This window comes from Convolutriloba macropyga, chromosome 6, assembly GCF_964194025.1.
Source record: "Convolutriloba macropyga chromosome 6, txConMacr16.3, whole genome shotgun sequence".
Taxonomy (NCBI): Eukaryota; Metazoa; Xenacoelomorpha; order Acoela; family Convolutidae; genus Convolutriloba; species Convolutriloba macropyga.
This window is the reverse complement of record NC_134473.1, coordinates 55,741,433-55,763,832: the sequence shown is the minus strand read 5'-3', so window position 1 is coordinate 55,763,832 and position 22,400 is coordinate 55,741,433. Positions and strand designations below refer to the sequence as shown.

Genomic DNA, 22,400 nt, shown 5'->3' with positions numbered 1-22,400 from the left:
TCGAATCAAGTCTTGACCGTGACTTGACAGATCTTGATTATAGCGCAGTATATAAGCAAAGTAGGTTTTTGAGAAGAAATAATAAATAATTCACGTATTCCAAACCTGCTGTTTTGTTAAAAATTCGGACAATAAATTTGTCAATCTGGCAAACTATTTCTGATACGATCATATATTACCTTCTAATGTCCCATATGTTTACTCCGAAACCAATTTTGTATTCAATTGGCAGAAAGGAGTGGCCATTACTGGTATCTTTAGGCAATATCAAAATTTTTTTTAATTCTCTATTAAGTGAACTTTGTAGAAGTGCTCGCGTTTTTGAGTGCTCCTTTTCTTTTTTCCTTTAGGAGAAATCCGGCCACTGTAATCGGCGGTCTTTTTTGCTACGAAATGATAATAATCAACGAAAAATATTGTGACCAAGACTTGCTCAATACTTGTCAAGTCTTGGCCAAGACTTGCGCAAGATTTACCAAGACTTAAGACTTGATTAAAAGAGTGACAAGTCTAAAGAGTGACACGATCAGAGCTCTGATATAGTGCTGATCCAAGACTAGAGCAAGCAACTACCAAAGCCAGCCCCTCGCCTGTGAGAGCAATAAGTCCAACAATATGCAATTTTTTGTATAATTTTTTCTATTTGAATTTTTTTGGATGCAATTTTTAGGCAACTTCTTTTTCAATGATCAAAATTTTTTAGCGAATTTTTTTCTCTGAAAATTTTGTCTGACCCTTTGTCTTTGCAACCTCGCAGGAGAAACTGATAATGCCCGAGGTCTTCAACACAAAGCTTCAAATTGAAGGAGACAATTTTTAGAGTTTTTAAGCCCACAATCCCCCCTTCCCTTATCCAAAATTACCTCGCAAACAAGTTACGTTCCACTCATTTAACACATGGTTAAGATAGCTTCATTAAGCCAAACGTTTCAACTGTCAACCCCCTGCTCGTCGTCAGAGCGCATTTTTTCCGACTCTGGTAAGTTATAATTAGTTTAATATATTTCATCGTACCATTTTCGGAAATTTCATTGTACCATGATCTGAAATTGAAATCATTCAAAGCACTTAGACATCAAAGCTTTTTGATATCAAAGAGTGAGTTATTTGACGGTTGTAATTCCATTTGAATTTCAAAATCAGAACTGACGTATATTTCTTTCAACATATCCATTTTAAACGGTTGCTTCACTCAAATGGCTGTGATTGAAAGTGATTGAAAGCCTTTCGAGAGTTATCATCCTGTTTTTAATCTTTGTTTTCATTATTTGGCTGATAACCACTCAAATTCTTTTGAATGCCTTTGAACTATAATCAGTGTTGTATTTTTGTAAACATTACTCAAATAGTAGACAATAATAAAAATCGCTAAATAACAACGAACCCTTGACATATATTATGATACAGTTCTGATTTGATGATTTAGTATTGAGATTTCATGAATCGTATCTCGATATAATTATACATATCTCAATATTGATATTTTGGAAACTAGTATTTCGTATAAAAAAAACAGAGGTTGTTCAAAAACTAATAGCTAATTGTAATCTTGTAATCTTGATTGTGCTGTGGCATCATGTGAAAAAGCTGTGACGTCATTTGTCTCAGCACAGGTAGGAAAAAGGGGGTGTCGTATTTTGCTCGCATTTTGTGTCAGAACGCGTCTTGTTTTAATATTAAAATGAGATATATGAATTGATAAATTTCCAGAATAAAGTAATATATTAATATTTGCAGCAGACGTGAAAATTTGGCCCCAATGTGCAACTTATTTGCATAAACTCACTTGCAATGCATTTTACAACCTTACATTTTGTTCAGACTTATTTTCAGTTGAAAGAGACTGATCAAATTTTCATTTTTCATCATATCGGGTGGAGCAACCAAAAGTCGAACACGCATAAAGCCGAAAAAACCTACCACAAAAACTGCTCAACTATTTTTTTAACAACTAATTATGACTTTTTTTAATTTGCGAGGTTAGATGTTTGGCGGTGAAAAAAGTCTTGATATACGAGTTTTGGCTATAATGATAAACAGGTTTTAACAAAAATTAGTCAAAAAGATGTTGGTTATGGTCAGTGATCACTAATATCTGCTATAATTGCTCTTTATTTCGCAAAAAAAAATTATTAAATAAGCATCATTACTACAGACCATAGGTACATGCCGTTGTTATACCATTTGATTACAAAGTGATTCATAATTTCTGCCAAATGAAGCGTAGGTTAGGTGAATAGATGGAGCTTAATCAAATTCTGCTGACGTCATTGAATTTTTTGAGCATGTGCTTTGATACGATTTGAAAATGAGAAGACAGGAATGTCAGTTTGTTTGACCAGAGCAAACAAATGATATTGCGTTCTTCCCTTTTCCAAATTTGAAGGTGACTATAATATAGTCTAATACCGCCTTATGCCTGTTTCATGTCGGATATATCTCTGATTTACCTTCCGGTACTGTTTTTAGGAGAAAAGATTTGGTGTGCTTATTTTAGGAGTGGTATTTGTGTTGCGTTCTTATTAACTAAAACCAATCTGCTTTTTAAAAAAAGTCTTAAAACGAAAAAGTTGTCCTTTCATTGTGTAAGTAAAAAAGCCGATCTAAAAATGGTATTCCATTTCTGAATTCCTGATAATCCAGCAATAAAATTGTGTTATCTAAGTTGTGTTACAAGAATCAATCGAAAAAGAACGTCTGAGTTGTATATGATCGAATGATTTATATATGAGATATTAAAATTGTCAGTTTTTATGTTAGAACATTGTTCTTAATGATACTGAGAAAGTTTCTTCATCTTTATTGTGCCAACTCCTAATGAAATTTAATTTCGACCTTTTGCGGACAGATATAAAGCGGGCACATACAAAGTTCTGCGGGTAGATACAAAGGAAAAACTAAATCAATTAAGGGAAAAAAGTACAAAGGTTTCAATTCGCTAAGGAAAATTGAGCCTCAATTTTTCTTAGCGAATTGAAAAATTTAAACCATTTTTTCACAATTTATTTTCAATTTTGAAATTTTCATGCATTTACTTTTTATGAGCTAGAAAAGTACAAAAGTACGATACTTTTTGTTTAAAAAATGATATCAAGACAATAGTAATAAGAATCCCCTTCCAAATAAAGAGAAGGCATTCAACAAGGGACGCCAGAAAGTGTAAATAGAAACACTTCAGTTTTCTCTCAAAAATTTTAAACATCAATCAAATTGTCTAAGTTACATTGAAAACGTATCTATTCCCTATTGCAACCGTTTACGGTTTTTGCAAATGAATGCACGTTCAACATACATGAAACGGCGTTTGTGACAATTACACTTATTTAGTTACGCAATTTAGCTGCGCAAAAAAATAGAATGACTTAAAAAAGTTTCTGTAACAAAACTTATTTAACAAAAACAGCTTTTAAAAGAGTAATTGACTGCTCTCAAATAAAGTTTGCAATAACTACATTAGTTCTGCATTTTTTATGCGGTTTTTTACTTGACCTATTTTTTATCTGACACTTTTGTTTTTTTTGTCAAAAATGGTATAAACAGCTAAAGCCCAGAAGACATTAAGTGGCCGAGCAGCTCTCTCAGAGCCCTACGCCTTACTAGTCTCTATGCGATTCATTGAAACTATTTTGAGGAGACACAAATTAATTCATAGTGTGAAGGGCTGTCATTAAACTTAAAAATTTGATTGATCCCCTCACTCAGATACCCCCCCCTCCCCTATCTACCCTCCTCCAGCTTGTGATTTGGACCATTTAGCACTCTGAACCCCCCAAGCTTGACAGCCTCCCTGAGACCCCCACTTCGATACCCCCATGCAAACTCTAATGCTGGCATCTTTAAGTGCAGCAGAGCCAAAAGTACTCGCCGGTTATTGGGCTGAGAATTTGCGCTGACGTTAGTTGGTTTTGTTTCATAGCCTTAAAAGTTTGAGTTAATTTTGGGAGAAACGAAGACTATTTTTTAAAATTAAGTTGTTGTTTTCGGGGAGTTCTAAGCAATCTCGCACAAAAAATTATTTAGTTTGATTTTTTTCAAAATATCATAATCTTCTACGTTAATATTATTATTTACTTATTTATTCTTTATTTTATTTCTTTCAATTTCACATTTTCTAACTCTGTTTATTAATATTCAATTTTTAGTGAATTTGAATTCAAAGAATTTCAAAGCCGTTGTTTCAATTAAGAGTGAGTTTAATTGAATAAAAATTTGTTTTAATTTGCGTTTTTATCTGTAGAATTTAAAATTCAGCTAAGGTGGTTCGGGGCCTTAGCCTCTAAATTCCAACAAGTTTTGAAATAATTCCTAAGTTTAGTTTTTCTCTAAGTTAGCCCTCTAGGCGACTTTAATTCTCTTAAAGACCTTCTGCCCAAACTAACTTATAAAGGAAAACGGGCACACTTCTATACTTAGCAAAAGTTAACTTACACCAGTTAACTTCTAGTACTTATGCCTACTAAGAAAACTATAACAAAAACACGCCGAAATCTAGCTAAGAACTCTCTGTCTTACCAACAGAAAGGAGAGACTTCACTTACAAAATTAAATTCAAAAAGAAGCTCTAAGAAAGTACAAAAGTCAAGCGGTATATATACTCCGCAAAAGTAAATAAAAAAGATATAATCAAGTCCGATTTCTTTTTATATATTAATCTCATGCGAAAAGTCCCAAAAAATCCCATGGTTAAAACAAGTTCATCCCCAATTTAGTATGTAACCTCTAATTTGAGCTGAGAAATCTTAAGTTTCATCAAAGGTTATGAATCCGTTCAGTTCAGACAAAGTCAGAATTGTCAGTACTTATCAAAATCAATATTTGTTGAATAATCCGCCTCTAAAGTCCTAACTTACTTAGCCATTATTCTTTCAATCTAAATTAATTCGAAACTTCTGAGAAATAACCCAAGGTTAGTACTTTGCCATGATTTCTTAAGTTTTCTTAAATTTCTTAAGATAGCTTAAGTTAGAAATTCCATTTCTTCACCACCCACTCGGACTTAACTATTCTCCTGAATAATTATAATTACATAGTTAAACGATTTACATCAGTAAATAGAAATGTAAAACAAATTTATAGAAAAAAGAACTTATAAAAGGTTTAGTTAGTCCTTGGTCTGAGTATTCACAAACAGTTGCAAGTTCTTTTGTTTTGATGCTTTCGAGGAGAGACAACACTGCACACGAATCGTTTCTATCTTGCGCATCCCCGACTGTAGTGGCCTTCTTGACCACACCGCTGGCATACTACCCGGGACCTCGTTTGAACTTGTTGGCCTCCAACAATTGCCTGTTGTCCCTGCATCAAGTGTTCAAGAGCCCATCTCATTTTCTGTTGCCCAGAGAGGACCAATTGAATTAAACGGAAGTGAAATTCGGGACTGAAAGCTGCTTCGAGAACCTCCATCTCCGTTTGTGTGCTGGCATCTCTGGTATTTTGTTCCCCAATCGTCGCAGTAGTGCTCCAAGCATCATCATCATCGTCCCGCATTGTTACCGGCTGAGGCTGTGTTGCACTACTGATTCCCAGGTCAATAGCTAAGCCCACCGTAACAGCATACCCCACAAATGGCTCTTTACGAAGTTCCGTCCTCAGGCTCTCCACTTGTAGCCCGTTGATGAAAATCCAGTGGGCCAGACGATCCAACTCTTGGTCCGTTTTTCCCAGATTTTCTCGATAGCATTTTTGGTAAACCCTGTCCGCCCACTTTGTGATACTCTCGCAAACTTTTTGTTTGAGACCAAGTTCCTCTTGTGATGACATTTCTCAGTGAAGTTGAAGTCACTTTGGTTCTAGTACAACGAAGCAAGGTAATTAAAGATCGCAATTTTTTTAAGCCTTATTTATATGCTTAGAACTTTCACGTTATCACATATAGACAACTTTCACATTTTCCTTAAATCATGAGCTTTAAATCATACTTCAAATTCTGATAATCCCTCTGTGGTCGCCAATGTAGAATTTAAAAATCAGCTAAGGTGGTTCGGGGCCTTAGCCTCTAAATTCCAACAAGTTTTGAAAATAATTCCTAAGTTTAGTTTTTCTCTAAGTTAGCCCTCTAGGCGACTTTAATTCTCTTAAAGACCTTCTGCCCAAACTAACTTATAAAGGAAAACGGGCACACTTCTATACTTAGCAAAAGTTAACTTACACCAATTAACTTCTAGTACTTATGCCTACTAAGAAAACTGTAACAAAAACACGCCGAAGTCTAGCTAAGAACTCTCTGTCTTACCAACAGAAAGGAGAGACTTCACTTACAAAATTAAATTCAAAAAGAAGCTCTAAGAAAGTACAAAAATCAAGCGGTATATATACTCCGCAAAACTTAATAAAAGAGATATAATCAAGTCCGATTTCTTTTTATATATTAATCTCATGCGAAAAGTACCAAAAAATCCCATGGTTAAAACAAGTTCATCCCCAATTTAGTATGTAACCTCTAATTTGAGCTGAGAAATCTTAAGTTTCATCAAAGGTTATGAATCCGTTCAGTTCAGACAAAGTCAGAATTGTCAGTACTTATCAAAATCAATATTTGTTGAATAAACCGCCTCTAAAGTCCTAACTTACTTAGCCATTATTCTTTCAATCTAATTTAATTCGAAACTTCTGAGAAATAACCCAAGGTTAGTACTTTGCCATAATTTCTTAAGTTTTCTTAATTTTCTTAAGATAGCTTAAGTTAGAAATTCCATTTCTACATTATCTCACTCTCCGCTAATGAGATACCGGAAAAAGATTAGAAAGATTAATACTGTGTGCATCAATTTTTAAATTCTCAAGCGCTTGAGAATTTAATCAAGAGTGAGATAAAAAATGGGAAAATTATCAGAAAAGCAAATTTATACCAATTTCTCTTGTCCAGTAGCTGAGATTTATTTTGCCATCGTCCCCAATTTTTGTGATTTTGCTTGCAAGCAATTATAATGTTTTGGCTACTAATAAGAAAGTTTTATCAAATTCTATGTGTTGAATCATCTCTTAGCAGAATCAATCTCTGAATTGTATAATTTTCGTCGATAGAGACAAGTTTCATAGACAAAAAGATGCCTGTTTTCTCAGGTGTATCTCGAATGAAATGCTTTTCATTTCACAAACAATTCTCTAACAAAAAATAATGGCCAAAATTTAAGATCAACAACGGGTCCGAAACTTTAAAAACACTAATATTCAAAGATTTCAGATTGCTATTTAACTTTAATTCCTCTTTGTTAAGCCACTCCGACAGCATACATTCTTATTTTTTAATTATATAGCATAGCAAGTGCACAGAAATGATTGGTGTGTGTGTGTGTGTGTGTGTGTGTGTGTGTGTGTGTGTGTGTGTGTGTGTATGTGTGTGCGTGTGCGTGTGTGTGTGTGTGTATGTGTGTGTGATGTGTGTGGTGTGTGTGTATGTGTGTTTGTATATGTGTGTGTATGTGTGTGTGTGTGTGTGTGTGTGTGTGTGTGTGTGTGTGTGTGTGTGTGTGTGTGTGTGTGTGTGTAATAATTGATGGTTTTTTTGAAAATTAACTTATTAAATTCTGTCTGGTCATGTCCAATTTACTGTATTATTGTACCAAACTTGATTTTTGATAGCCTAAGTTTCATTAATGGATGTCCTGCAATGATCAGGAACGATTCTGCAACCATTTCAACTTTTAGACCATACATTTTGAGTTCTGTTCTATCCTAGCATTGAAGTTAAACGTCTGAAGTAAGAAAGTTTCATGAGATTTCGGTATTTATTTATTTTTAAACTTAATTTTTCCTCGATCTGAAATCAGCTTTGATATCGTAAAACGGACGGTAAAACGTTAACATTGCTAAAAAGTGACATGATCATGATATGTTTATTGCAAAAATACAGACTGAAAAATACTGTGATTCAGCGCTGGTTTACAATGTTACTATGATCCGGGTTATCAGTAGCGTTTTTCATTCGATGTGGCTTTGAACTTTGATGGAATTCGTTAACTCCAAACTTTATTTCAAACGTCAATTCTGTGAATTTTATAATCATTAACTTCCACAGTATAGTTGTACAACTCCCACGTGACTTCAATTAAATTCTATTACGTCACCGAATTGTCAAATGCTCTGAACAGCAACTCATTCAGTCTCTAAAGGCTGCCAAGAGAGTGAACAACCCGCCAATACAGGAAATAGCTAATTGAACTTCTAAGATTCGGTGTCTCGCTTCTTCTTTCTTCGTCTGCGTACTTTTAAGTCATCTTTTCAGGCGCTTAGACAAGACATAGCCTGAAATAAAAGAATGCTGTTTCCGTTGTTGATGTTTGCTAATTTGTTAATGCGTCATTTCTTGAAGCTGCGCTTTTGAAAGGTAAATTTTATACGGTGTCTGGACAATTTGCCCAATGCTGAAATGCAAGTTTTGCAAAAATGTGATCAGACAAAATAATCAAAACATGCCGACAAAATTATGCCCAAAATTGATAGGTCTTTTTGCAGAAATATACTTATAGTACATAATTTCAAAAAATTCAAGTTTGGATTATCGAATACAGCAATCAAAGGAATTTAAGTAGAAAAATTTTGGGGTTAAAGAAGTCTTTCTGCGGTGTTTTGACTTAATTTGAGCAGCATTTTAATTATTCAGATTAAGATAGGTCTTCAGAATTTTCAGAGTCATCTACCGATTTTAGAATTTAATTGATATTTATTAACCTAAATACTGACCCCAAATAACCTACAAATAAACTTTAGCTGAACTTCAGCAAATAAGAGGACCAATACAATTCAATGTAATTGAATTTTTGAGATTAATTTTTGCGCATGTCGCCATTTTGGTGTTTCAGGACTCGTCGACTGTAACTTCACTTCTCGCTGGATTCGCCAACTTCGACCAGTTCTGGCAGGATATTCTCGACGAGGTAGGTTTTTTCTGAAAAACCTGTTTCAGCTTCATAGTTGAGATAAAAGAATATTCGCTTAGTCAATTTCTGAATGAAAATTTTGCAGAAAAAAAACGCTCCCTACTTGAGTGAGAAATTTAAATAATTGCGGAACAAAGCTCATTTTTAGGTTGATGTTCGGAGAAACTATTCAGAGAAAAAATGCCGAACCTTAATTTTCAAAAATGATTTTGAGATACCTCATTTGCGTGACCTACAAATTGAACTCATATAAAAACTTATTTGTTTTCGTCAATTAATTATCATTGTTTTAAAAAAATGGTCAAAATTTTATTAAGAAATTAAGCTTGACTCAAATGGTTTTACAAAAAGAGAATTGACTGGCGTCTTGTCAAAAATCTCTGCACTATTGTTGGCATCTTTTAATTGTATAATTTTGTTTTAAGACGGCAAATACCCAATGTCTTCCGTAGCCCTTCATATAATCCTAATTTTGTAGTCCGGATGGCAAATAGTTAAGTGACAACTGCGTCTGTACATTTTACACAATAGTTTTACAAAACTTGATGACGTCGTACCGCAATCGGGGAGTGTTGTACCCTAAACGCTTAAGCTAATTTCATACCAAAAATGGCTGTGTGAGATGTTTCCATACTGTTTAGATATTTGATGCAATTATACCCAATTCAATTCGTTGCATTTTTTTCTTCCATTAATTCAGCCGGTTACAAAATTATCAGTAGTATTACAAGCATGTTTTATCATCCCTAAGCGGATAGTGTGGTATCATGTCTGATTTTGATAGATTCATATCATAGTTTGATTTTAACCTGTTTCTCCTCTTCTATTATAAGGTACATTTCATCATTTTCGCAATTTTGAAACCATGATAATTCCTGATGAATAAAGAAGATAAGCGGTTCTTTCTAGACTCTATGTTGTTGACCATAGATAAATCACTTGGAAATATTCATTTGTCTGGCAATTTTGTAAATTGTTCTTCAATAAACTTGTTCTTCTTCTTCTATATGAGGTCTTGATTGAAATTTGAGCATTGTCATACTCTAAGAAGCATGGCCAAATAAACTAAATTTACATATGAAACTTTTTGGCAAAGATGTTTTGTGTTACAGATAAACTGGATATAAACTGGTTCTTTGAGATCTCATTATTTTCAATAAAATTTAAGTTAGACAAAAGATACTCAATCAAAATGATTTCTGGAAGAGCTGTTTAGGTTTTCCAAAATACGCTCAAGCGGGAAACTGTAAGTGTATGTCTGGGAAGAGAAACAGGAGATGTGAGGGAAACTTTTTTTGCTCGTGTAGCCAAATACAACAATGTACTTTAGTTTTGCTACAATCTCGCTCGGTACTCATCACTGCTCAACCCATTGCAATTTAAAGTTAAGAGTCTTCTTAGAGTTAAAAGCGTCAAGGAAGGTCAAATATTACTGCTATTCTTTGGGTTGGGATCTATTAGAGAGTTTGAACTGGATCTCCCCAGACAGGGGAAAACCAAGATGGTAAAGACTATATTTTGGTTTAACTCAATTTTATTATTATTTTTTCGTTACTATTAGGCATTTTTGTGCTAAATAGCCTTCCTGATAATTTCAACAATAGGGTGAAATATTACGCCTTTTGGATATTTTTTACACATCGGGCATTTTTTACCGTATTAAAGAGATTGTGAATTGGTAGTTTTTGTTCAAGGTTTCAAGTTTACATGAAGACTACACCTTGATAGAACAACTGAAAACCAACTATTGGATGCCCTCAGTCCCAAGTTCCAAGCAATCACAGGTAAGCAGTAGAAGTTATAAACAACCAATCAGAATGCCACCTGCTCAAATCTGCACAACTGTCCCTATTGCACAAAAAAATAGCGTGTTGTCTGTCAAAACTGAAAACAAACTAAGTCGAAAACGAGACCAGAGTTGTTAAGTACCCCCCCCCCCCCCTCCATAACTGAGAAGAGAAAAAATCATCATAAATAGATGCGCTTTTTCATTGGATGAATATCATAAAAAACTATCCCACGAACTTAAATGCGAAGATAATCTATCATAACAATTTGTTTTCGGCTTCCATTGTTTTCGGAAAAATTTCGGTTGTTTCACACAATATTTCACACTTTAGCTGATATTCTCTGACGTCATATTTGTTTTTAATTTTAGCAGCCACAAAAAAAGTAAAATGAGAGCGGATTTGTTGAGCAACCCGTTGAAACAGTAAGTTGGGCAATGCAGCCACTTAACCACAAGTTGTTTTTCGTTGTGTTTTGACTGAATGGTGCACTCACTATTATTATTATTAATATTATTATAACTAGCAGCAACTTTTATTACTTTGTTTACTATCTATGCATTATTTGTGCTTCTCTATGGCAGCAGCTTCTTATTCCAATTTATTGGCTGATTCATTTCAGATGTTTCTTGATCATATGTAATCCTAAAATTTGGGGAACATGGCCGAAAGATTTTTGTTCATAAATCCGGAAACCCCCTACCCCATCTCAATTCTTTTACGGTGATGTATAGAATTCCTCAACACAATCGCGGACAAAATTAGTATTGCAATTCAATTATTCTGTGAAAAAAAAACAAAAAAATGGAAAAATTTAACATCAAGTACATATATTAGATACGTAGATTAATTAAATTTCCTGTACATAAGTCATTAAACATGTGTTCGAAATACGCCCGCTCAAAAAAATTAAACGGTTACCTCGCTAATTTAAAAACCCGGGCTGACCTCATAATTCAAAAAGTTAAAAAATTACACTTATTATGCCGTCGATGAAAAATTGTTGTGCTAAAGAACGCGACAACCCGGAGTTGAGTTTCAGAGCATTTCAGCGCTGATCCAGCACATTTCAAGAGTAAAATCTTAGTTCAGTTCTGAAACATTGCATCTCCAGAATAATTGTATTTTATTCATGTGCAGTTTTTCTCCATTATGATTATGCTGAGATCAAAGAGTTCGCCTAGACTAAACTTATCCTGTATATTCTGAAAATTACTCGTCCCAAAAACAAGTCTGGGCAGAATAATGTCATATATTTACTATAGTAGTATGCAAACTTTTCATACATATGCTAGTTTGTAGGCTGTTACCACAAAGCCCATTTAGCTTAGTGGTTACGACTTGCTAAGCAAATTAATTGTTAGAAGTACCTACGCGGGAGTTCGAGTTGCATATAAAGCAAACTTTTTTGGCGGGAGTTAAGCTGAACATATTGTTTCTGATGCATTAAGTTTTACTCAAAAATCAAGACTGGCCAGTGTAAAATGGGTCATGGACAGAGTACTGGTCATCCTAAAAAACATAATGTCTCTAGACTCATTCAAGCGCTGATTTACTCTGCCACAACCTCCGAAAATGTAACGCTGAAAAATAACATATAAAAGTTTTTAATAGAGCTATTTCTTATATTCATCAAAAAATTGGAATACGAAAGATCAGATTCTCATTTTTCGTTGATCGTTTATCTACGGCAAAGTTATAGTCGTAGAAATCGATACAACAATTTTTTTCCTATTGAAACTGAGAGTTCAAAGTTTACAGTTTTTTCGATATTCTTTATTTTAAGATGCTTCTTTTCACAGCCAATTTTTTTTATTTGCTCTAAACTGAAATTTGTAGCAATTAATGAAGAAGTGTATGTCATTTTTGTTTGACTGATTTGACTTTTTGAAAATATGACTTCTTTGGCGCCCTTGTCGTTTATGTTTAGTTACCAGAATTTTAAAAAAAAATCATGACACAACTGGAAAAGATTTTTAAAATTTTGCTCAAGAGGCACATTTTAAGATGTGTTCAACTTTGTCCAGCTGATAGTCACAAACTAATATGAATAGTGAATATTTCAAAAAAAAAGAGTTTTAACCTAATTGAACGGAATCAGGAATGGCGAATCGTTCTTAAAAAGAAACAAAATGGTTGTCAAAAACTGATTAGAGGCAGTTTAGCATGTATATCGTTAATGAATATGTTTACTTCTCTCTGGTCACAGAGGGTAGGTGTCTTCTGAATTACATTTGCAAACGACAATTAGAATCATTGAGAAAATTTTCCACTAGAAGTTAATTTGCTTTATTGAGAAAAAAATGAATATGCACACCTATACTACAAGTTAATATTATTATTTATGCTACAATTTTGAGGAGATTTCAGAGAAAAATTTGTCAGAAATTCTTTGAAAGTTATTTGTCTAAAATTAAGTGAAAAGTTAATTGATTTTTATGATTACTATACTTTTTGGAGATTCCTCGCTAGAGCTGATAATTCTAACTAACACTTGCGCTTTCTAATATGATTGAAAACCGTTGAAAACTGTTTTACTTTTAATAGTGAGAGTTGGTCTTTTTTTTGTTTATTATTCAAATTATTACTTCTATTTTCGCAAATTAAAAAAAATTTTACTCTAAATCTGATTTTTAGCTATTTTACAGATATTTTCTGATGAAAAAGTGCCTTTACTCTGAAACGTTGAAAAAAAATTTCTTTGTACTTACCAATTCAATTTTTAATTGCTCTCAAACGATGTTTGTAGCAATTATATTAGTCCTGTTGGTCTTTTTTATGCAATTTTTCGGTTGACCGATTTGTCTGACGCTTTTGACTTTTCGTCCCTACAACAGGTAGCGCCCAGCTGGCATTAAGTTTCATTAGAGGCCCTTGGCCGCGTTTAGTAGTCCTTCAAGTGCTTAGTGTGATGAAGCTAGCGGGAAGGCCATAGTTTAAGGTTAAAAGGTCGTTTTTAGGAGTGTTTGAGCCAATAATGTTGCAATTTTTCAATTTTTTTGTCATTTTATAAGTTTTCGTTGGAACAGTCTAAAATTGAGGAAGGCTAAAGTTGATAAAGTTTTTTTTGCAAGACATAAGTACTTTTTAAGAGCTTTATGTTTTGGTTATCCAAACAAAAACACGCAACTTAATACAAATTTCACAACTTTTTTTCGACTTTTTTTGAAAGTTTTTGTCGTTTTTTAGGTTTCGCTAGCCTCAAGAGCCAAGGAACCTCCTCTAGGGTTTGATAATATGTTAATGTATAGTTTCTATATGTAATTGAATTTTTACAAAATTTTTAGTGTCATTATTCAGGTTTTTTTCTGCCTCAGGGATGAAAAAACCACATAAACTGTTTGATAGTGAGTTACTGAAAAAATTTTCTTGGCATGGAATAGTTTTCAACTTTTTAATATCACAATTTTTAGCAGTTATTTTTAAAAAAGTTGAAACTTTTTTTTAATTTTTTCGAAAATTGTTGTCAGTTTTTAAGTTTCTCTAGCCTTCGAAGCAACCTCCTCTAGGGTTTCATAAAATGTTACTGCATAGTTTTTGATTTTAATAGAACTTTTTTCAAGATTTCAATTTCACGAATTTAAGCAATTTTTTTTAGAAAATATTAGCTATTTTTGAAATTAAGTTATGATTAAGTTAAGTTAGTAATTAAGTTTTTTGAATACTTTTGGTTTTTTTCATTTTTTTTGGCACCGGGGGCCCAGGACCTCTTCCGAGTATTGATAAACAACTGCTGCGTAGTTTTCAGAATTAATGGAATGGTTATCAATATTTTAATAACTCGAGTTTTAGCAATTTTTTATAAAGTTTAAATTTTTTCAAATTTTCGAAAAATTATTATTATCCAAGTTTATGGATCCTTTTAAGCCAGTGAAACTCTTTAAGGCTTGAAATAGGGTACTGGATAGTCTCTTGAGACATTGAAATAGTTATTTTATAACTAATAGATATTTATATTACAAATTTTAGCGAGATTTTGCTAAAACCTGCTATTGCTTTTAAAATTTTTAATTATTTTTGTCCTTTTCTGAGTTTAACTATCCTTACTGGCCAACAAAACTGTTTAATTCGTGCTGATGGGTTAAATGACAAAACTCCAGCGACAAAAAGTTGTTTGGAAAATTTTTTTACTGCAAAATGTGGAAACTTTTCATTTTGAATTTTGTTCTTTCGGTTTTTTTCTTTATGACTTAATTACTAACAAGGCTAGAAGTTGCCGAGTCGAATCTCATCATGGAAAAATATTCCTATCTCTCTCTCTCTCTCTCTCTCTCTCTCTCTCTCTGTTGGTTGGGCTTTCTTTCCTTCTCTTTTCGTTCACGTTTTATCTCTCGCACACTATCTCTCTCTCTCTCTCTCTCTCTCTCTCTCTCTTTCCTTAACCCTTTTGTTGATGCCCCACTTCAGCTGCTGTTATGTGGCGTGATGTCATTATCTGTTACCCTCACATCACGCCCTTTCAATTGAGCTCAAGCTAGCCTCGCTAAACCTTGGCTAGCTGCTGACAAAGCCAACCACTCGCCGGTCGTTTGAGAGCAATTCACCCGACGTTAGTTGGTTTTGTTTATCTACGTTCATGCAAACTTGGAAGGCTCATGCAAACTTTATCCTCAATTTTATTTCGCCTGAGTTAAAAAATATTAGGCTGTTGTTCAATTAAATGGTACCTGAATTGATGAATTGAACAATATACTTTGAACATTAATTTTGCACAGAGAAAGACTGTGACTTTTTTGTTTGTGCTGGTTTTTAAATTTTTCAAAAATTTTACCTCTAATTTTATCATCGGTTGCGATTTTTTAAGGCGCCTTTTCTGATCTCAAATTGTGGAAGTTGTACGTATGTAAGTTTTGAAATCAATACTGTCCCAACTTTTCCTCGATGTTTTGCGCTTCTCTCAAAACAAATAAGGAAAATATTTTCTCTCAAGGTTAACTTGAACAAGCAAGGCTGTTCTCTAATAAATTAGACCTTTAATTCGAGCAAGTGAAAAATTGTTTTGGTTAAAAATTTTAATTCTGCAACTCTGCGCTGGAGAGGTATTGTGATCACCTGTTTTCGAAACAAAATATGTATTTTCTTAAAGTTTAAGTTAATTTTATCCCACATAATTGTGTTATGAGATGTTTTTGAGGGAAAACATGTCTGACCAATCAAAGGCTTTCGCAAAACATCAAAGCAAATCTACTAAAAATGATATACACAAAGCGACAGAAGAACTATTTTCATACCCTTTCTCTCAGGCTGGCATTTTATATCTAGAAAGTGAATGCGTTGTAATTGAATTGCAATAAATTAGAACTGAGTTAGATTTCAGACCCCAATTACGTCACAATTCATGAAAAACCTATAGAATTAGCAAAACCCGTGTTCTTAAACAATGAATACGATATTAATCACCTCTTTCTGATCGGAAACCAATAATCGTTGTCAGTCAACCGTCAATATAGTATGCTTATTGCCTATACAGTTTTCCCCAATTTAGTCACGTGTTCTCTCCCTAGCGTCATGTGGTGGTATATTTACATATATCGGTCAATGCTCATTAATGACATTGCACGCCGATAATGGCAAAAAGAAATTCGCGTCATGAACAAGAATAAAAAATGTATATTTTTGAACAGTTCTGAAACGGTGCGTAAACGTGAGTGCTACCTCCTAGCATCCACTCAGTACGGTGCTAACCTTTACTCTTGAATGTTTGTTTTTTTTCGCACTGAAAACTTAATTATAAATTATTACTTCATTTCAAATAATTGAAAAAAAGGTTTGGGTGCTTTTTGAAGCACAACTACAGCAAGCTGTTGCTAGGTATGAATTGGCATATTAAAGAGGCGAGTGATGATTTACTCGGATTTGTAAACTAAATCCATTTTATAATATTTATGCATGGGGTAGTTTCAAAACGAGTTTGCCTTGCGCTTTACTTTCTGTCGTCTTTGATTAATTTTTAACCATATAAGGGAAATGTGAATATTGCACTTATGCGTTATGTCGGAAAAATCAGCCCGATATGGGGTTATAGCAATTATGGGGATTATTGAAAGCCACTGTGTTAAGTAAAATGCGATGTCCTTAAATTTGGAAGTTCATACCTGGCAACGGCCTGTAACGACAGAAATGCTCAATCAGGCAACAATTAAGAAAATTGACTGAATCGATTTTCAGCAAATGTTTGCTTCTGTGAATCATAATGAGCTCTTTATTGCTTGAATCTTACCGAACAGAAGTTGTAAATGACGAAAAGAAAAACTGTCCAAGGAACATTTTTTGTTTCTGCATCAACATCATCATATATTTGTATTCTATTAAAAGATCAGATGTTCCCATAAATAAAATATCAGACTCAAAAGTTCATCAAGTATAACTTAGATACTTAGATGTCATTGTTAAATAATTTTTCCATTTTGCGAACATTATATTAGTTTCTATGATTGGTCAATTTGTAAGTGATTAAATTAAGTAATTTCCACGCGTTTAATCAGTCACATGACGATATACTCAATGCTAAAAAACTCAATATGTCATTATGCCCAATGCCATTATACCCAATTTATTCCCTTTGATATTTTCGTTCAATAATCCGTTTACAAATTAGCACTCGGTATTTCAGTCGGTATGTTTTATCATACTTAAGCGGATAATTTAATCCCATGTTTGGTTTTGATAGTTTTAAATCTAGCCACACAGGCCGCTTAGGCATGACCATGACCCACGAGGCATGACTAAATGCACTAGCTAAATATTATCCTAAAAACTGATCTTATAATTTCAACTTTATGATAAAATATTGGGTATATTTTGAGCATTTTGTCATATTGGGTATGCTGGCATTGGATATTTTGTCCTGACACCAGTTTAATCAACTCATGAATGGTGTGTTCAATAAGCCAATTAGAAAAAGTAGATAGTACCACTAAGTTTTTGTAATGTTTTCCTAAAACATGATAGGCTTATCTAATATGATGAAATATTGTTAACATAAAAATGATTACGCCTTCAATTGTTTCAAACACTTTAAATATTTTAAGTACCGGGATTTTTTGTCAATTTGATTTAAAAAATTAAAATCTCTGACACCATTTGATGGTCCCCTGATTCATAGAATTTCGGTCTGCTTGAGTCACAATTCTCCTCTGATTTCTTTTGCTTTTATGACATCACTTAATTAAATTGTGGACATTACTTTCATGATTCGGCAAGTAAAATCTACATTTTGTGATCAAAAATCTCGAGCAAACTAATTCAAAATTGGCTAAATATTACGGGTATCTTCCAGTTGGTATCAATCTTTTTAAAGAGATTAGCAAAATCACTTTTACTATTTTAATTACATGCGAGAACTCAGATTTCCCATCCGTTTTTCGTTTTCTACCTTTGGGCATTTTTATCACACCCGGAAACAAATATTATTCTTCGTACGCCTATGTAACGAAAATGGCAGCAAAAATTGTTTACAAAAACTAAAAGCTTAGAAGTAAACACTTTTTGAAAATGCGGATGATATTTAATGCAACTTCTGAATTTTTGTGATATCTAAAACGTTTTGTTTATTTGATTCTTCGAGTTCTTCGGTTCAACAGCTGCTATCAGTATTGATTAGAGCTCCCCTTTTTACAGAAATTTTTAGAGCAACAATTTGCTACACTGATTTCAAGTTTTCAGATTAAATTAATTGAGCTTTTATCAATAAAGAGTTTTACTAGCAGTTTATCTTTTTTTCTTTCTAATTTATTTTACAAATACATATAGTTTGTCAATTTAATATCTTAAGATCTATACTTTTTCTAATTTTTTTCTGTTTAAGAAATTCTGTTACAGTTAAGAAATACTAATTCGCTGTTTCTTCCGCTTTTCTTAAATTAGGTTTCAAGGTTTCATACAAATAGTAAGAAAAAGGTAAACTTTTCATACAAAAAATTATCCGAACGTTTTTTATTGAGATAGAAAACAAGGACTTTGCATTAAAGCTCTGTTTTAGTTCTGTCAATCTTCTGTATTTTTTATTATGTTGTATTGTTTATTTAGTTGTGTGGTTATGTTTTTTTTCATTCTCTACTCAAATGCTTTGAGCAGTTTTCTTTTCTTGTTTTGATCGATACTCATCTCATAAAGATGAAACATCGATGTTTCTTTTGAAATAATTTTCTGTGTAATTTTATGTTCTAACTCAATTTGACAATCCTCCTGCGGCCACTTTTTGGGTTTTTTGCTCTAGGTTAGTTTCAACCGAATTTAACACGTTTTTCTGCAAATTTTTAGATTAATAGTGGAAAATTAGATGCTGATTGCAAATATACATATCAGATATAATAAATAGTATTATCATGCTATGTTCCGGCCATTGCTATCATTTTCCCCAATGATTGTTTGGAGACAGCGCACGTGAAATGGCATTGTTGTGATAATTAAATAAAAGAATAAAAGAATAATTAAATAATTAAAATAAATTAAATAAATATTAAATAAAATAATTGCAAAATTTTTCAAATATGGCAGCAAGTTAGTTAATCTTAGATATTCTCTCGATGCTATGTCATCTTCAAGTTCTCTTTTCTGCCAAAAAATTGTATAAAATATAATTTAAGATCAATTGGTAATGTAATTTACTTGGTTAACAATTAAGAACCCATTTTTGTTATTCATGATGTTTTATTTTATGAAATTTTAAAATAGAAACAAATTATAGCTTTTGTTTTCTGTGTAATCGCCGTAGAGCAGCTTGAGCCATTAATGGTCTAAAATTTTTGAATTGAAAAATGTATTTTTATTGTTGATTTCACTCCTGAAGCAAATTATTATTATCTAAAAATTTTTTTGTGTTTGTTGTCTTTGTAAAAATTTCCCAAACTTTTTTGTGTGAAAACGCAATCTTTTGCGTTTGAGCATAAATTTAAGTTTTGCTTAACTCGAGCTCACTTTCTTAAACTTACATTAACCAACTTTTATTTCCAGGACACCTTTTTCGACCCAGAAGAAGAAGGATTTATAGACGATTATGAGGACAATTATGATCAAGCTTCAAATTACAATAATCCCGCCTCGTCCCAAAACGACCCCACGGACAATTACCCCGTCGTTCCGGGAAAACTGAAGAAAAACCAGATGAAAACGCCCAAAAAACCACGCCCTTTAACAACCACTGCCGCTTTCAGAGCTCAAGACGCCCGCCGACGAAGCCAAAATTTAGACCGCAGATGACGATAAACTGTCATCTGTGATCATCGTTCTGTTCACAATTTTTGTGAAAATTGTTCACACGCCTGATAGTTTCTACATTACCTCATCGATGAAATTTGTAATCAAATTGTGAAAAAAGTTTAATTTGTAAATAATTTTATTTTTTCACCCACAGATCTGTAATCGATTATTTTTCACCGAAGCACTTAATGATGATTAAATTTAAATATATTGATGCTGACGGTTAAAAATGCAAAAACTGACTTTTGTAACTTTTTGAATAGTATAAAGTAAATTGTATGCTAATTATTAGTATATTTATACACGTTGAGTGGCCTTACAGCATAACCCAGAAGCATTGTGCGTTTCACATTTTGTTTATTTCTCAAAAAATGAAGTTGATAATGATTTAATGGAATCATCTAGTTGAATTTCCGTTTCCAGCATTTTGGTTGAAATTCAACGTCCTGAAATGCAGTAAATTAATGTAATATGTCATCGGTTTGTGCAAATGATTTATTCAATGTGTCGATTCTGCTTAAAGATTAAAATGGTTTAATGAGATTAATTTGATGATTAATTAATTTTCTTCAATTGTAAATTTGGATTACTGGATGACTGCTGCAGTTATTTGTGTACTCATCTCGAGCTAATTGATTATTTTCGTCAATATTTTCAGCTGAAAAGTAGAAAAAAGGTGGTGTAAATTTCGAAACAGAAAATTGTAATTTCTTTGCGGAAGTCCAGCTCTTGACAGCTCCAGCTATCAAATGAAGTCGCTTCACTATAAACTTTTGGAAAAGTGTATCATTGAAACTATGGATTAAACCCTAGTCGAACGCCTACTTATAAGATCTTGTGAGGTTCTTGAAAGGACGGATCTTTAGAATCTTGCAACGAAGTTTTGAAAATTTTACATCATCGCCATTTTTGTTAAGAAGACATCAAAATCATCACACAAAACAACTTTTCGATTGACTCAATGTCTTGCTGAGCTAATTTCGTCCCAAAACCCTCTTTTTTCCTTCTTGTCACATAACAAAATAAAAGTGGGTCATTGAAGAAGAAAGCAAGAAAATGCAGCTATTTGATGACAATATTTTTGGTTTTTGTCAGAAATTTGAGAGAAAAATGTAACGTAAATTGTCCATAAGACAAGTTGGACATAGCCTGACAAGAAGCTCTACGTGTTCTACTTGGTTACAAAGATGACATCTTGAGAATCAAAAAAGAATAAGAGAATGGGTTTTAGAAAATGCCCAAGTTCAAGGGCTTAAGTGCAATTATTGTAATGGTTAGCACGCTAGTTAGCCACTTCAAAGTAAAGGATGGTGGCTCGAATCCATAACTTTTCCCTTTTCGCATTTTTTTAGTTGTGAGTCCTCTTAAAACCGGTATCAGTGTAAGGCAGGAACCTTTCCAGTTGCCGAAAGCTGACTCAAACCCGCTGTCTGGTCGTTTTGCCAGTCGTAGCAGCTATTTAGCGCACCTTGTAATAACGTGAGAAAGCAAAAACGGAGGTTGAAGAGTTTTAAATGCGGAATGTACCGTTGCCCGGAAAGTTGAGGACAGTTGAATTTTTTCTTTCTTCTAGCTATACAGAACAGTTGTGAGGTTGTCAAAGTTATCAATATACATCAATACATGGCATTTGAGAAATTATTTTTGAGTCAACGGTTGATTCCTGATACCGTCTGATCGTTGAACAGGAAAAACAGTCCCAAACGAAATAGTGCAAACTAAACATAGAGTTAAATATAACCACATCAGTTAACAAAGATAATTCTTAAGTTGTTCAAATGATTAGTTGCCCTCGAACGAAGTTTGCCGCAATTATATTAGTCATGTGGTGTTTTTTATGCCACTTGTTGCGTGACCGATTTTCTGTTTAACCCATTTGGCTTTTCTTCCTCAAAAACGGTATAAATAGGTAGCACCCGGAGGGAATTGAGTGCTAGAGCCCTTCAGCTCACTAGTCTCCAAGTATGCGATTCACAGAAACTGTTTGGAGACAATTTCGAGGTATTAAGGGCGGTTCTTAGTCTTAAAAATTTGTGTTACCGAGTAAATGAGCAACGATATTTGAATAGAGCAAGAAATGAGCAATCTAATACGTCATATTTCTTAACCATTTAAATGCACACAAATTCTCTTCTAATATACGTAGAAAGCTCCGAAAAAGTTCGTTTAACATTATTTTCGTCGAGCCTACTAATATACTGAATCGAGTGCGCTCCTTTTAGGCTTAATATTTTTATGTTTCGAAAACGTATTGGTGACCGATCTGAGCCGAAAATCAACTCAGACAAATACCTGCTAAAAAGATCAAGCTAGATTTGCCTGTAAGTAAACGATGCTTATCGCCGTGATGATGCTAGGAAACAGATGCCGTAAAGTTTCGATATAATGTTTATGCCTTGATGTAAAGCGAGTATAGTTGGACAAAATAGATTGTACGTTTTGAATACAGTTGCCTCAGCGTTATGATATAGAGTGCTTATATGAATTAACATTCCGGTAGTCTGATTATTGGGTTTTTACACAGCTACAATTT

At 33.3% G+C, this 22,400-nt stretch overlaps 1 protein-coding gene across 1 annotated transcript; it reads left to right on the top strand.

Annotated features, from left to right (window-relative positions):
* The first annotated feature begins 649 nt into the window (after positions 1-649).
* Positions 650-20,516, top strand: LOC142341779 (uncharacterized). The gene is made up of 4 exons (XM_075393001.1): positions 650-979; positions 8,802-8,876; positions 10,574-10,663; positions 19,622-20,516. Exons 3-4 carry the CDS (start codon positions 10,631-10,633, stop codon positions 19,865-19,867), a joined length of 279 nt encoding a protein of 92 aa, XP_075249116.1. The 5' UTR covers positions 650-979; positions 8,802-8,876; positions 10,574-10,630; the 3' UTR covers positions 19,868-20,516.
* The last annotated feature ends 1,884 nt before the right edge of the window (positions 20,517-22,400 follow it).

Excerpts from the sequence above, each read along its gene's own strand:
- LOC142341779 (XM_075393001.1), top strand. The coding sequence starts at position 10,631 with ATGCCCTCAGTCCCAAGTTCCAAGCAATCACAG. Across the intron at positions 10,664-19,621 it reads CAAGTTCCAAGCAATCACAG|GACACCTTTTTCGACCCAGA; the intron begins GTAAGCAGTAGA and ends TTTTATTTCCAG.